Source organism: Lissotriton vulgaris, chromosome 12 (genome assembly GCF_964263255.1).
Source record: "Lissotriton vulgaris chromosome 12, aLisVul1.2, whole genome shotgun sequence".
Lineage (NCBI taxonomy): Eukaryota > Metazoa > Chordata > Amphibia > Caudata > Salamandridae > Lissotriton > Lissotriton vulgaris.
Window position 1 is genome coordinate 112,156,560 of NC_141700.1, and position 14,713 is coordinate 112,171,272.

Consider the following 14,713-nt stretch of genomic DNA (forward strand, 5'->3'; position numbering starts at 1 on the left):
ACCTTGTGCTGACACAAGTCCAGTCAGGGGGTCCCAGCATCGCAGAGTGAGTCTGGTACTCCACCCTCCTCCAAGCATTGTGCTCCATATCATTCCCTAACAGGCAGTCAACAGGCACGGCAGGGCTTACGGCAACTCGAAGTGGACCTGCAACCCCTCCCCACTCAAAGGGAACCTCAGCTACAGGGTAGTGGCCCAATCTGCCGTCAGCCATTACGGCGGGATGGAGTACATCTGGGATGACCTGCTCTGGAGACACCAGCTGACTCCTTACCATAGTCATGCTGGCTCCTGTGTCTCTCAGAGCCTCCCCTCTACGGCCATTGATGGTGACCCACTGCTCATACTTAATAGTATTGGAGGGCAGCTGGGTCTTGGGAACCATCTCCTTATCTCCCAGGGACACTAAGGTGACACCCGCCCGCTCCCCTCCATTACCCAAAGGCATCTCCTCCCCGAGCACTACACTAGTGATTCCCGGGGCTTTTCCTCCAGTGGGAGGGGGTGGTCTTTTTGGGCATCTCACATCTCCTTTATAGTGTCCCACACCACCACACTCAAAACAATGAACAACCCTTGGCTGCTGGCTCTGGCCAGGGGTAGGGTTGCGAGGGGGGTTACTCTTGGGGAGGAATCCTCTGCCCCTTCCTTGCGAAGTATTTTGTGGCCCTTTTGAGAACTCCCTCTTAGTTTCCCCTCCCTCTTTCTTCTGGGGGGCGCCCTGTCCTTGCTTCTGGGAATTCCCTCCAGTCCCCTTAGTCGACACCCGGGTACTAACCCAGATGTCCACCTCCTCAGCAAGCTTCCTGGGGCTGGTCAGCTTGCTGTCCACCAGATGCTGTCTTAGTTCGGGAAGACACTTCTCGAGTAGGTGTTCCTTGAGTATGAGGTCATATAGTCCCTCATAGTCTCCTACTTCGCTGCCTCTTACCCAACCCTCCAGGGCCTTCCTGGAGTAGTCCAAGAAATCTACCCAGTTTTGTGTGCCCAGCTTGTAGCTGCCCCGGAACTTTTGCCTATATTTCTCAGGGGTCAACCCAAACTTCTTGAGCAGCGCTGATTTCATAGCCGGATAGTAGGTCTGTTCACTCTGGTCAAGGGCCAACAAAGTATCCCTGCCAGTGGGGGGCATGTATTTGTATAACCCACCTCCCCAGTGGACTTCCAGAATTCCATGGGCCCTCAGCGAGACCTCGTAGGCGGCTAGCCATTTAGCAATGTCGTCACTGGGTACATAACAAGCCATAATATCTTTTGGTAGGTACGGTCTAGGTTCCCTGGTGTTGGTCTGGATATCGCTGCCACCATTCTCTGGTTTGGGGGTACGTAAGTTTAGGGCTTGCAAATCCATCTCCTTGATGGTCCGCTCATGCTCCAACCTCTTTTCCTCTCTCACCATGTCCATCCTGGCTAGTTCTATTCTCATCCTCCTCTCCTCCCTCCTGTCTTCTAACTCGGCGTCGGTCAGGCCCCTCTCTGACACACTACTGCCCACTCTAGAAGGTGTTCTAGGACCTGTTACAAGGTTCTCCCCTCCCGCCTGGTACAGTGTTGCGGTCTCCAGGACAGTGTCCTTGTCACTCTCCTCAGGATCTACCTCCTCCCCGGAATGAGCCTCTACCCATGCCCGAATACTGGTCAGCAGCTCAACTTTTCTGGCGCCTTTCTTGAAAAACACCCCCTGCTGCTGACACCATTCCTTCAATTGGGTCACAGTGTAATTGTCTAGCTCTTCCACATTTACCTCCATTCTTATTTGAAGTATAAAATGCTACACAGGAGAAATCCACAGAGTGACCTGAGGTCAACCTCCACCCACCGCCAGAAGTCAATTTAGAAAAACCAAAAATGTAAATTAGGAGGGCCGCAGGGAGAAAACTCCAGGTGGGGTCTCGTGGTTGGCACTGCGTTACTAATAAGTGAGTGTAAGTACAAATCCGCTATCCCACCGCTGAAACACCAATTATGTTGGACCTAGATTACCCAAGCCTACATATGGTAGCTTGGCACAGTAGTGGTCTACAGCTAACTCAAGGCGTTGGCTAAGTACTTACAAGTCTCACTCACAATAACACAGTGATGAACCACTAAAATAAAGACACAACACCTCTGTTTGGAAAAATACCGTTACCTTTTATAAAAATAATATGGCTCTTTGGATTTGAAATCATACAGGTTATAACATCAATTGCTTTTAGGAATAAACATTACACTTTTACTAGGGAAATTACTTTTCACTCCTCCAGCTGTGGAAAAAGGGCAGTAAACCACATTCAGTTAACAAGGGTACAGTAAGATATAAAAGTAACTCGTTTGGTAATTGAAGGGAAACCCATTAGTTTCACCCTATGCAGGATTACTTACATTAGTACACCATGTCAGCAATACCTCATCAATACAACTTGCCAATTCACTGGTTAGTTTACAACATTCAGGGCTATGCCCTTTATCCCTTTATCTGCACCTTAACTCTGTGCTAGCTTACACACACAGGGTGGCCTGCAAGAATACCACTGGTTTTACAGCTTCTCACAACAATTGCTAGGAGTTTCTGAAGGAAGCTCCCTTCTAACAAGACCTGTCAGCGCTCTTCTGATATTAGTTTAAGTTCCCCACTAATTTCTAGCTTAATAGCCACTTGTCAGAAGCCTACAGAAGTGAGGTTGGGGTTATGTGACTCCTTTTCCCCCCCCTCGCTTATTCTGACACAGTTTAGGACTTAACGTTGCTGGGATAACAGGTCACTCGGTTAGGCGCTGTGATTGGTGATACTAGCGCTACACCAAGGAAGATTTAGCCCTTTCCTTTCTCAACCCCCCTCTCTCCTTACTGTCTTGGCGGCCGGCGCGCCACAGTTCACAGATCTTTACTTGGCGCCCGCCTCCGAGGCTTTGCTGCAGTTCAGCACAATGGTCCGTTTACCAACAGGACGCTAGGGCTGGCCGGTCCGTCTTCGCCCCGAGCGCTGGCCTCGCAGATAGCGCTCGCACGCAGGGGGGGGTAACTGTGGCCGAGGCGGCGCTCTTGGAGATCTTCCGGCGCCTCCTCAATTAAGCCGGCAGTCGCGCTGAACCTCCGGGCATGCGCGGACGCTCTCGTACCTCTCCCGCCTCCGCACTCGCTCACAGGAAGGACGCTGCTCTTCTCGTCGACGCTGCTCTCCTGGGCCTGCCCGACCCTAGGCCCCTCCTGCTTTCGATAGCGGGCGCGCTGAGGGCATGCGCGGAAGCACTACCTGCTCTGCTTGACGCGGCTGGTGCCCCCGGGGTCCCGCAATCCGCTAATACAGCGCCGCACACACGGCGCCCTCGCTCTTTAGGGCGCTAAGGTGCCACAGACGCCCACCTTCACTACAGCTGATCCACAACACCGGTGAGCACAGCGCTGGGTATGGTCAGTCAGGAATGCCTTCAATTAAGGGTGATCTGAGTGGTTTTACTGGGGCTCTGAGATAAAAGGATCTTCTTCCTCCAGTAACTCGATTTCCTTGTCAGTAGTGGTTGTCTTGGTAGAGGGATCGGTGAAAAAAGGCTGAAGGGGGAACAATCCTCTGAAGTAACTGTCAGCCTCAGTGACAAACTAGCTGCTCTCAGTGTGTCCACCTCCTCTCACCACTGCCTCACTCCTTTACTCTGGGGTCAGCACAAAATGGCTGCAGGTCACTGGCCTTATATAGGGTGGCCTGAGACCTGCAGAAGTCTCTAGTTAATTCCAGAAAGTTCCCTAATGTTATCCTATGGACCTGTCCTCCAGTAGTGTCCGTTATGGCAGTTGGTGGACACCATTTTAGGTCTCTGGAGATCCCTAGATTTTCAAGGGGGTGACTAGGCCTCACAAGTTATGAGGGAAAAATGGCGTCATCGCCAAGGAACACCTAGCCCCCTGACAGCATTAAAAATTCCTGATGGACACATGTAAAAATAAAAATAGAAACTCTGGGAGGCTAAGGGGGACAAAAATAAATCATGGTGGTTAGAGTCTTCCCAGAAGCAGACAGGTCTAACACAGGCCTTCAATCATACTAAATTGATTTCCTTCAACAAAGGAAAGTCAGCACGAATAAGAGGGATCTAGCTTAAAAAGATTCTCACAAGCCAGGTGAAATCTTCCCAGGCTTTCCACTAAGAAAGGGATAATGTTCAGAATAAATTGCCTTATGTATAAATGTATCCTTAGTATAAATTCACATTCTGAATCAAAAGTAAAAAAAAAAAGCTAAAATGTATAGTCTGTGGTTTATTTAATGATGGCTCCTTTGACAGTGCATTTAACTCAAGCAGCTTAACTGTTCATTAAATCCTATGTGTCTATGAGACTTGGTGATCAACACGTTTCCATCAATTGCTTCTTCAGGGCCTTCATGCGTTTCGTAATACAGTCTATCCATTACTACAATACTATACTAGAATACCACAATACTATCCAAATTACAGATGCATAATTACTCCTTTCGTTCAACGCCAGGGTCGTAGTTTGACTCAGTAATGTTTACTTTAACTTTTCCAGAAAAAATAGCATCCTTCTAATCCACACTATGATCTTGAGCCCTACAATTATGAGCTATCCACCAGAGAGCGCACTAAGGGGTGGAAGCAACTTTTTAGTGATTGTACCTCGGTCTAAATCAAACCTTAAGATGCAAAACTCTTGTAGTCAATAATAGGCTTGGAACCCGCCCCTAGCTTAGCATTTGTTGGCATCATTGTCACTCTTCTTTGCTGCCTTCTCATTGGGCAGCACTTACCATGCGTCACTTCCTTTTCTTCCCTGGTACACGGACTAAGTACAAGTTAATTGATTAGTGACCCTCCGCTGGACATTAGCTGCTCGAACTGGAATTCAAATAATATTTCTGAGCTATGATGGGGTCAACGCTGGCCTCATCACAGCTTTTTAAAAAAAATGTATTTGACTTATCCCACTCCCTCCCTATTTCTTCCCACACCATCCCAGGATCTTCTGCCCCTCCCACCTGCCCCCATCTCTGTAATTCAACCTACTATCCACTCCGAAACCCTCACTACCCCTAGTAAGCCACCCCCACTTGATATCCCAAAACCAATAGCTCGCCCAAGGATGAGACTTATTCTATTGGCTTTGCCAATGCTTGTTGACTGTGTTACCAATTTATAGCCTGCAACAGCTGAGATAATTTGCGTACTTAAATATGATAAAGAGCCAAGCCAAAGTGGTGGCTTTAGCATCAGTGACACTTCCTAAATGTATGGTGATTTTGTTGCTCTGTATTATTCGTTGTTAGCATCATACCCACTTCTTTTGTTCACCAGAGTTGCTGGTATAATTGCTGCTCCCATCTTATGGTTTGAGAAAAAGGGGTAGGCAAACACGATGAAGTAAATTCCAAGAGAAGCGAAGGTGTGTTTGCCTTTGAGACTAACACCAACAGAAGGTAATGGAGTGCAGAGACCAGTGATGGAGACAGTAGCTGGTGTCCTTGGGGGGGAAAGTGGTCTGAATTCGTGGCAAACTCAAAAATGCTTGGATTTGGGAAGGTTATCGGATGTATAGATGTGTGAGGGTTGTTATTATTGCGTAAACCCTCACACGATCCCTTAGCCACTACTTGTGAAACCACATATATTAAGTCAACTGTTGCGTCAACATGCGTCCATATTGAAAAGGTGTGTTTTTTGGAGGCTAAGAAGAAAGAAAAAGTGTATTTTTTAGCCAAATTCAAGGAGGGCCTGTGGGTACACCTGCTTTAGTGTCCTCATGCCTCTTAACAAATCACCGCAAACACTGTACTTCAAAATGATCACTCATAATAACCTATTGTAGATTGTCACTGTGTAGGAAAACCCCATGCTCCCCTCCATGTCAGTAAAATAAATATCAATACAATAGACACATTGTGGCTTTGTTTTAATATATAATTTCTGAGTCATCTATCATTAGCACAGTTCTCCACTGTATTTGTGTGTATTTGTGTAAGTGTCTATGTATGTTTGAGTATAGACAATATATGCGTGTCTGTCTATATATATATTTCTGGTGTTGTGATCAGCAATTTCCTCTCACTGTGCATGCACAGTATATACACAGAATAAATACATAGTTTGCAACAGCAATACAAGTTTCACCCCCTACTGACCATCCAACATTCCCCACAAGTGCCCTAGATTGGTTTCCCTCAACATTAGCGGCAAGGGAGTTTCGAGAACCTCTGGAGAGTCTCCGACTCGTAGAATGGGGGCAAAGAGGTAAGTTGTCAAAACCCCTGAAGTCCATATACCATGGTTATTCTTTTTCTAAATCTGGCTTGTACTTTCTGGTAAAAGAAGAATGGTCACCTGCTTTTTATTACTTTCGGTCACTGCTAACGTCAGTGCCCGATATGCGTCAGTACTGCGTTAAGTGATGGAGGAAACTTCAATGCCGCACTCACTTCGTTGGTCTCCAAACCCTCCATTGAACTCTTTATTCTCATCATGCTTTCGTTGTCTATTCCCTGATCATCTGTTTGTTGCTGGTAACATAGGTGAGGCTCCACCCACTCGCGCCTCTGCTCCCGCCATCACCAGCACGGCGCCATTCCCAAGGGTCACAGGTCATTCCCAGACAGGCGCCGCCCACGACGACCTCCCTGCCTTTGGGAATCCGCTGTCTACCTTGCGGATAGCTGTGAAAACACAGGGTAAGCGGGTTTATATTGGCCACCGCCCCGGCTGTCTGTGTCATTAATACTTAGACCATGCTTCGTAGATGCTTCTGCTGCCTGTCCTGTTAACCTTTCTTCTGTGGCAAGTCCTAGTCTCCTGCCTTCTGTTTCTAGCCCCGTAGGTCTGCTGCTGCAAAATCTAACACTCGTAATGGCTGCAATGTCAGTCGGAAGCAAACGTATGCCTCTGTGTCTCTAATCAGGAGAACATTTCTCCATTTTCTACTAATATTAAGACTTAAGGGTATTGTAGGCTTGATTATCGGAGAGGTAGATGGTAGTCCAATAAGACAACATGGGTGTGCCGCAGGGCTCAAATAGTGCTCCTTAATAGGGTAGTACATCTGTTCCTGGAGGTTACAAAGATGACGTGTGACTTGTACCTATAGTACATAGTTCACAGAAGTAGGTTAATGTGGATGTCTTTATATTGCATAGACCTGCAATTAACCGCTGAGTGACCGGAGGTAAAAACAGCATGAGGTTTCTTACTGGACAAAGGTAACATGGCTGTCCCCTGATGGCAGCGTGATAAAGTATAGACCGAGGGTGAAATGAAACGAGTGCCATGAGAGTACCCTGTTTAGCTTCATACTATGGCGCCTAGGGATAAGATAACAAGACTAGTTTACAATCCCCAAAAGATTCAGTATGTGACTGTCTCATGGTGCCCAGAAATAAGAGAGCATGGCTGTTCCTCCAGGGCACAGAGAGGACCTGGAAGTCCCATTTGTCTGGACTGCCCCAAGTGCCCAAGAAAAAGATGATAGTACCCAGTGTTACAATAACATTGTTATCTCGCTAGTGTTAAAACTATGAAATAACATGGCTGGCCTTGAAGTACATGTAGGCAGAATGACATGGTTACTTGTATTGTGTCCAAGTAGTTGGCCATAGGTCATAAAACATACCTGTACACATATAGTATACCTGGATGGCAATAGATCATATAAAATGGCCATCCACATAGAGCCTGCATGGTTAGTTGTAGAGACCATCACATGGTTCTACACATAGTCTGTATAGATGGCCATTTATAATATTGCATGACTTTATACATAGTCTACATGAATGGCCACAATAATTTTATATGGCTTTCAACATAGAGCCTACATGTTTGGCCACTGATAACATAGTGTGGCCCTTACAGTCTCCATGGTTGGCCATACATAACAGTGTGGCCCTTACAGTCTCCAAGGTGGGCCATACATAACATAGTGTGCTCCTTACAGTCTCCATGGTGGTTGGCCACATATAACATAACGTGGCCCTTACAACTTCCATGGTTGGCCATAGATAACATAATACATAGATGGCCACAGATACAGTAACATGGCTGTCCACCAAGAGTCTACAGGGATGGCCACAGATAGCATAGTTTGGTCCTTACAGTCTCCAAGGTTGGCTGTAGATAACATAATACATAGATGGCCAAAGATACAGTAACATGGCTCTCCACCAAGAGTCTCCATAGTTGGCCACAGATAACTTAGTGGCCCTTACAGTCGCCAAGGTTGACCATAGATAATATAGTGTGATCCTTACTGTCTCCATGGTTGGCCACGGATAACGTAGTGTGGCCCTTACAGTCTCCATGGTTGGCCATAGATAATGTAATAGATAGCCAAAGATACAACAACATGGCTCTCCACCAAGAGTCTAAATGGATGGCTGCAGATAACATAATGTGGCTTTCCACGTAGGTGGCCATAGTTAACACGGCTGTTGGCATAGCTTCCTCTTAGTTGGCCATAGTTTACTTGGCTGCCAGGGTAGTGCCCACATAGTTCTATGGCTTTAAATAACTTGGCTGTCAGCATAGTGTTCATACAAAAAATAATGTGGCTGGCCACATAGTGACCAACGATAAGATATCTTGACTCTCCCTAGAGAGTAAAAATATAACCTGGCTGTCCGCATAGTGCATTGCGATATTCTGCTCGTGTTGTGCTTGCTTTGTCGATCTCCGTGTACTCGTGCATGTTCTCATACAACATTGTCTTGTGTGTGCGTCCTGTCCACATCAGTGAATCCGTATTTTATTGATGTATATTTATGTATCTCATGTGTCACTCATGTCATAACGCTGTATTTCTGTTTCATTCACATTTTTCACCTTTTCCGTGCAGCAGGATCGGCTTTGAAGACTTATTCTTCGCTGTAGACGGTGAAAATGTCTATGGCGCAAACCCAATCTCACGCATAGATAGTTCCCCTACCCCACGTAGAGGATATTGCACAGTCAGCTGTGCAAATATCCTGTATCATCATTGTTACACAATCAATGTTCTGCCTATTTTAAAATATTACTTTGTATTTTTGAGAACACAGAATATATTGTCGTACCAATTACAATGGTTTGAAGTTGCAATATGTTTACATTTTGTTCATGTTTCGCTTCGACTTTCTAGGGTACTGCTGGAACCTCTTTCGATCAAGCATTTCATGTATATTTGACATGCCAGATGATACGTTAAAGTCTAAATCGAATGGATACTCAATATATGTCTATATGTTTATGTATGTATATATATTTGTCTGTCTGTGTGTATAGCCACATGGGGAGGTTCCATACCAGACTTTCAGAATTTCCAATGATATATATGTATATAAATGGTGTGGCGCAAAAAGGACGCATATCCCAGGCATAGCTTGTTACTTTAAAGATGTGACATAATTCCTGTGAAATATGGATAATATAAGAGAGGCCTAGTTTCAGCCTGATTCTCTTCCCTCCATGAGTCTGAGCTTGACACTACATGTAGATGATGGTACCACTAAACCACTCTGCTCTGCTGTAAGACTTCACTTTGTATTAATAGCATCCTCTTTATAAAAACTATACAAGACCTGAGTAGTCTAATAGCTTATTTTTTGAACAATGAGTCTTTTTTCCTTTTTTTTTAAGCAAATCATATTTTAAGCAAAGGCCAAAGTTCTGAAATTAGCAATGAAACATTTTGCAATTCTTTAACTGCAGACATCCAGACTGCCAAGATTTCACTTACTAATTTTGCTAAAGAAGTTTGGAAGAAAACACATTTTCCCCATTGATCACACCAAAATGAGCATGTAATATAAACATACATAATGAATAACCCTTGTGATGAAGTCCCATATTCCATCGCTGTGTTCAAGTGGCATTTACAGGCTCCTCAGTCATTGGACTCACAGTTTTATCATGTCACTGAAACCCCTTGATGGCAATAGAGTTCCAAATTGCAAAACTACCCATTGTGTATCCTCTGTGTGTAAGGAGTGCAGATGGGAATCATTTATGTAGTAGTTATAATATCCGTGGGCCCTTTGCAGCCATGGATCAACTCTAGAAACCCCCATCCTGTATGATCTCCCGTAGGTCAGATCTTGTCTTAATTCGTATATATAGACAATACAATAACATGGCGGACTCTACATTTATAACGGAGCATAAAGTTTCTTCTGTGTGTATCACTTAGCAAACCATGCATTAACTTGTGTCTCAACTCAGACCTTTGTTTCTGTGTTATCAACAGGAAACACAACATTTTAAAAACAAATTACCTTCATCCTCTAGAATATACAGATTAACCACTGAAGTGAGTTTGTAAAAGTGTAATGTAGCATTGAGCTGTACTACTAACATGCTCACCCACTGAAGCTAGCAAGGTATTTCAATACAAACTCCTTCGACGAGGAGACATCCTGATTTGCTATTGCGGTCAAAGAACAAGACGCCCAGTGAGAGAGGACCTACTATGAATATCTGCCTGATTTGAATCAGTGGGCTTTGTCATAAGATGTTAGCATCACCTGAGTAACCAATTACCAAAGAGGAGTTATTAGATGTCCTTGCGGGTTATCCTTCAGACCCATAAGGGCCATTGTTGCTCATCTGACCAATAAGGGATAGTGCTGCTTGCGAGTCTGTCTCCACCTTGCAGTGCAGAGGTGTGGAAAGTACTGTACAGTTACTGCATTAGGAGCATACTCCAGACATTAGGACTTGAATCCTTTCCTTTGTAAGATTTTCTTTTGCAGGGTATGCTGCATCGCATGACAGAGACTGGACGGAAAATCTGTGTTTATAGCATATGTTCTTGTAGGTCACATAGGATATGTCTCATCGAGTACGGAACATTGTTTGAGGGAGCAAAGGACACTTATTTGTGTCCCTGTGATCCAGAACACATATTTAGCTGATGTGCTTTCTTACGATTGTCCTGTAAACCCAGTGTTTTGGTGTTTGGTGCACTTTCGACCAAAACTATACCCAACCCTATTGCTAAAAATGGTGCATAGATTCCCAGGGTAGTGAAAAACGTGTATTGGTGCCTAGCATACCTTCTTTTGTCACCAGAACTTGCTGCACTGCTTCCCATGATTATTCTTCATATTCCATTTTGTTGCTTTTCTGAATTAATTCAGATGCTCCAGAAAAGCCTGCTGGAAAGGTTACCTCCTGTTACTGCATGATGGGAACCCTCAGTAAGGTTAATATATCTATACACTTGGCTAGTAAGCTTGCTTGCTTTAGAGCATAATTACTAGGATATTAGAATTGTAAATAAAAACGGAAATCCTAGTAGTACTACTCAGCCAGCAAAACTTTGACCATTCCTAACTGTACATTAAAGTGCCTTGCACTGCATACAACTTTACATGGATCCAACATGGGCCTTATTCAAACATGATGTCCGCCGTGAAGTTCAACCCAATAAAGACAGAGTTCATGCATTAACAGAGGAACATTTGGGTCTTTTATCTGGGAGTGTCCCAACAATATGAGATTAAATAGTGTCTCCTCTAATCTTGCATCATCCGTTGATTCCCTGAGCTTCATCGTTAACCCTTCCTAGCCATCGAGACCCTCTCCTTGCTAAGTAAAAGAGAACAACTGGGATGCAGAACTTCTAGCTACAAGGCAACTTCAGAATTGCTGCCTCAGTGAAGCCACAGGAAACCAAATCTATTAACTGCGAGGAAGCAACAGGAACTCAGAATTGCTACATTCTAGAAAACCACAGGAACCACTAATTGCTAGCTCAGAGAAAGCCCCAGGAAACCAGAACTGTCAGCCGCAAGGAAGCTGCCTGAGGAAGCCGCAGGGAGTTATGATTGAGAGCGACCCGAAAACGTTACAAAATAAAGAACCGCTGGTACAAAGAAACTTCAGGAGCCAGTGTTAAGTTCTTAGAGCTCCTATTGGTGCCTCCACGGGTCACTTTTCCATACATATAGACGCTCAGCGGCACACCTGGCATGCTTCGTGTTTGATAGAAACCTAAAGGAAATGCAGCTTCATGGAATTCGAATTAAAATATCTGCGATACTTTTCTCGCTGTTGTCGCCTGGCAGCCAAGCAAGAGCAACAAGTCATTCTACCCACAAATAGATTCCAAAAAGTGTTATTTTTTATGTTTTCTCGAATTAAAACGAAGAACTTGAGACCAGCAGCTGTATTACGAAGTGTTCAAAATGGGCAGATTGTGCCCACCGCCCCACGGCCTATCCATACATGATGTTTGTCCCTACACTTAGGTACATGTGGTTAAATATCGGAGTCCTTTGGTCCAATTGGCTGGCCTCACATGCAACGAGGCCACCCAACTGGAAAGCAATACATTTCTTGGGGTGCATAAAACAATTAGAGTATAGTATTGCAATGTTCCCACATGATTCTGTAGTTAGAACAGTTTCTGCCCCCAAATAATATGACCTCACACCAGTATGTATTAGAGCTTGCCATGAAATTGCATCCCAAGCTGCTTCTGTTTTAGTAGCTATCCAACTCTATACCTTTTACAAGACTTCTGCATACTGTAATGCCTACTTTTGGAGACTTAACTTTCTCCCTAAAATGTTCCTGCATGAAAGAAGCAGTAATGAAAATTGATCTTTCGATAATTCTAATTATAGTATCAGCACCACAATTGTTCAAAAAGCCCTTAGCCTGCCATTCAGAAGGAGCCTGTCCTCGCCTATGGAGTTTTTAGATTAGTATATCTCCCCTTATCGCTGCTGTAAATATACATATATTTATAATTTAGGGCTACCTCAACCAGAGTTTCAACAAGACCGCAGAGTCTGTTTTAGCAATCAGGGGGATCTCAACCTTAATGTATGTGTCGCCACTACTGGGAGGCCACCTTCCCCACTGTAAATATCATATCTAAGTGTGTTAGATCTGAAATATTATCTTTTGTAACATTTTATTTCTCAAAAAATAATAATAATTTCCCCAAAACTTTCCTGGGTGTCTATTAAGTAAGAAAAATATTGGCCGCACTCCAGTTGATTCATATAGTGTACAGAATTCGTAAAGGATGCTTTTGTGGGCTTCCTTACGAACCTGGGGACATATATATTTCTAACACTGAATGCACACTTGTAGGAGAGTAGGGTCTGCAATCCTATGATCACCCGGACTTTTTGCTTTTGTTTCACTGGTTTACGGCTTTCTCTGGCTGTGGGCCTGCCAATCAGACCCACAGCCTAGCTGTTCTCTCACTAAATTGATGCGTGTACCTTAGGTGCATTACCCAATTGGAACTGGGCCACCCTGTCAGACCCTGTAACTCAGGGCATCGGTGAACCCAGGGCCTACCAGGGGCTGAAGCATGTATTATGACACCCCTGGCTGGCCATCTAAATCTGACACAACTGGCTGCACGACAGCTGGGGCAACGTGGCGTACTCGCCCGTTGCTGTAGGTATAGTATCCCTATATCTAAACTCAAAATGGACACCCGAGTTCCTATCAGTCACTCCTATGGCAGGCCTTAACAATCCTGAAGGCAGAGTGCGTGGAATCGTGTGAACTGGGCTCTGGCATGGGCCGAGCCCGGTTGCAGCTTGCGGAACCAAGACCCAATGGCTGTTCCATGATAACGCGTATCATATCGGTAACTTCGGTATAGCGTTATCAAGACATGTCGAGTAAGGTGTCATACGAATCGGGATGCTGCCCCCTCACCAATTCTGGCGACGAGGTTAGCATTCCACCCTTCTAGAGGGACACGACATGTACGTAACTGTGAACCCCGGTTAAAGTTAACTGAAGCCTCAGCTCCACAAAATGGATGCTGCCACCACAGACACGAGTCTGACCTCCTGCTGCTGGGAGTCCTTGCAGCGAGGAGAGCTTGGACAAAGGGTTTCCTGTCGAGGGCGGTGTTCGCACCGTCCCAGACAGGGTTTGTGTATTCTGGGTAGGTAGGGCTTTGCAGGAAGGTGACTGCGGAGTGGCACCCCGGTGCTCACTACGCATCTGCCGGTTAGAACCAGTTCCAGGGGCGCGCATCCCCTGACCTGGGGAAAGTCCGGCAGGGGAGAGGGGTGTAACTACCCCCCTTCCTGGTCCCACCCCTAGGGCAGGACCTAGTCATGTACCCACCCCTTTCTTTAGGATAAAGGCCGGAGCGGGGACCCTTCCAAATTAGATCATCTTTGAATCAAGAACTACTTTCTACGAAAGGAAATTCGAGACTCTTCTCAAGATTTCTCCCTTGTGGCTAAGGAGTAGTCACCCTGCACCCGCAGGCACCATCTAAGAACTCTGCGGTTTGCTGCAAGTCCTTCCTCAGGAATCCGACGACTCAGCTCGACGAGAACCAGCTTCCCTGGCACCTCTGACCTCTACCCACGTCGTCAGCTCAGCTGAGATCTGTGGGTGCAACGAGACCTCGAGGGACCGGCCATCATCAAAACCTGCACGCTTTCTTAACCAGCACGACCACCGAAGGAATTCTCTGGTGAGTGCTCTGGGGTCCGAGAAGCCCCGACCCTGAGCAGCTCCAGCGCCGAAGTGCAGCCTCCCAGCATCTCCACGATCGGCGTGGGGCCCTTCTGCCGCTGCTCAGCACGTTGTCCGATCACTAGCCGCTGGCTTGTGACCCTTTGACGACGAACGACAACCAACGCTGCTGGTCTGGTTGCTCCAGACTAGCCTTCTGCTCCTTTTTACGAGAGGAGCACCGCGGACCCTCCTGGTCCACTCAAGACGCCATTTTAGGCCCACCACGTGGCCCTGAAATCTGCCAAGGCTTGTTGCCC

At 45.7% G+C, this 14,713-nt stretch overlaps 1 protein-coding gene across 4 annotated transcripts in view; it reads left to right on the plus strand.

Annotated features, from left to right (window-relative positions):
- SEMA6C (semaphorin 6C) overlaps positions 1-14,713 on the plus strand; it is a 171,934-nt gene that overhangs the window by 144,970 nt on the left and 12,251 nt on the right. For 2 of the 4 annotated variants that reach the window (XM_086947442.1, XM_086947443.1), the window contains exon 18: positions 6,500-6,655. The exons of the other annotated variants lie outside the window; for them this stretch is intronic. In XM_086947442.1, the coding sequence (XP_086803568.1) occupies positions 6,500-6,655 (156 nt within the window). The remainder of the gene's footprint in view (positions 1-6,499; positions 6,656-14,713) is intronic. 4 annotated transcript variants of the gene reach the window in all.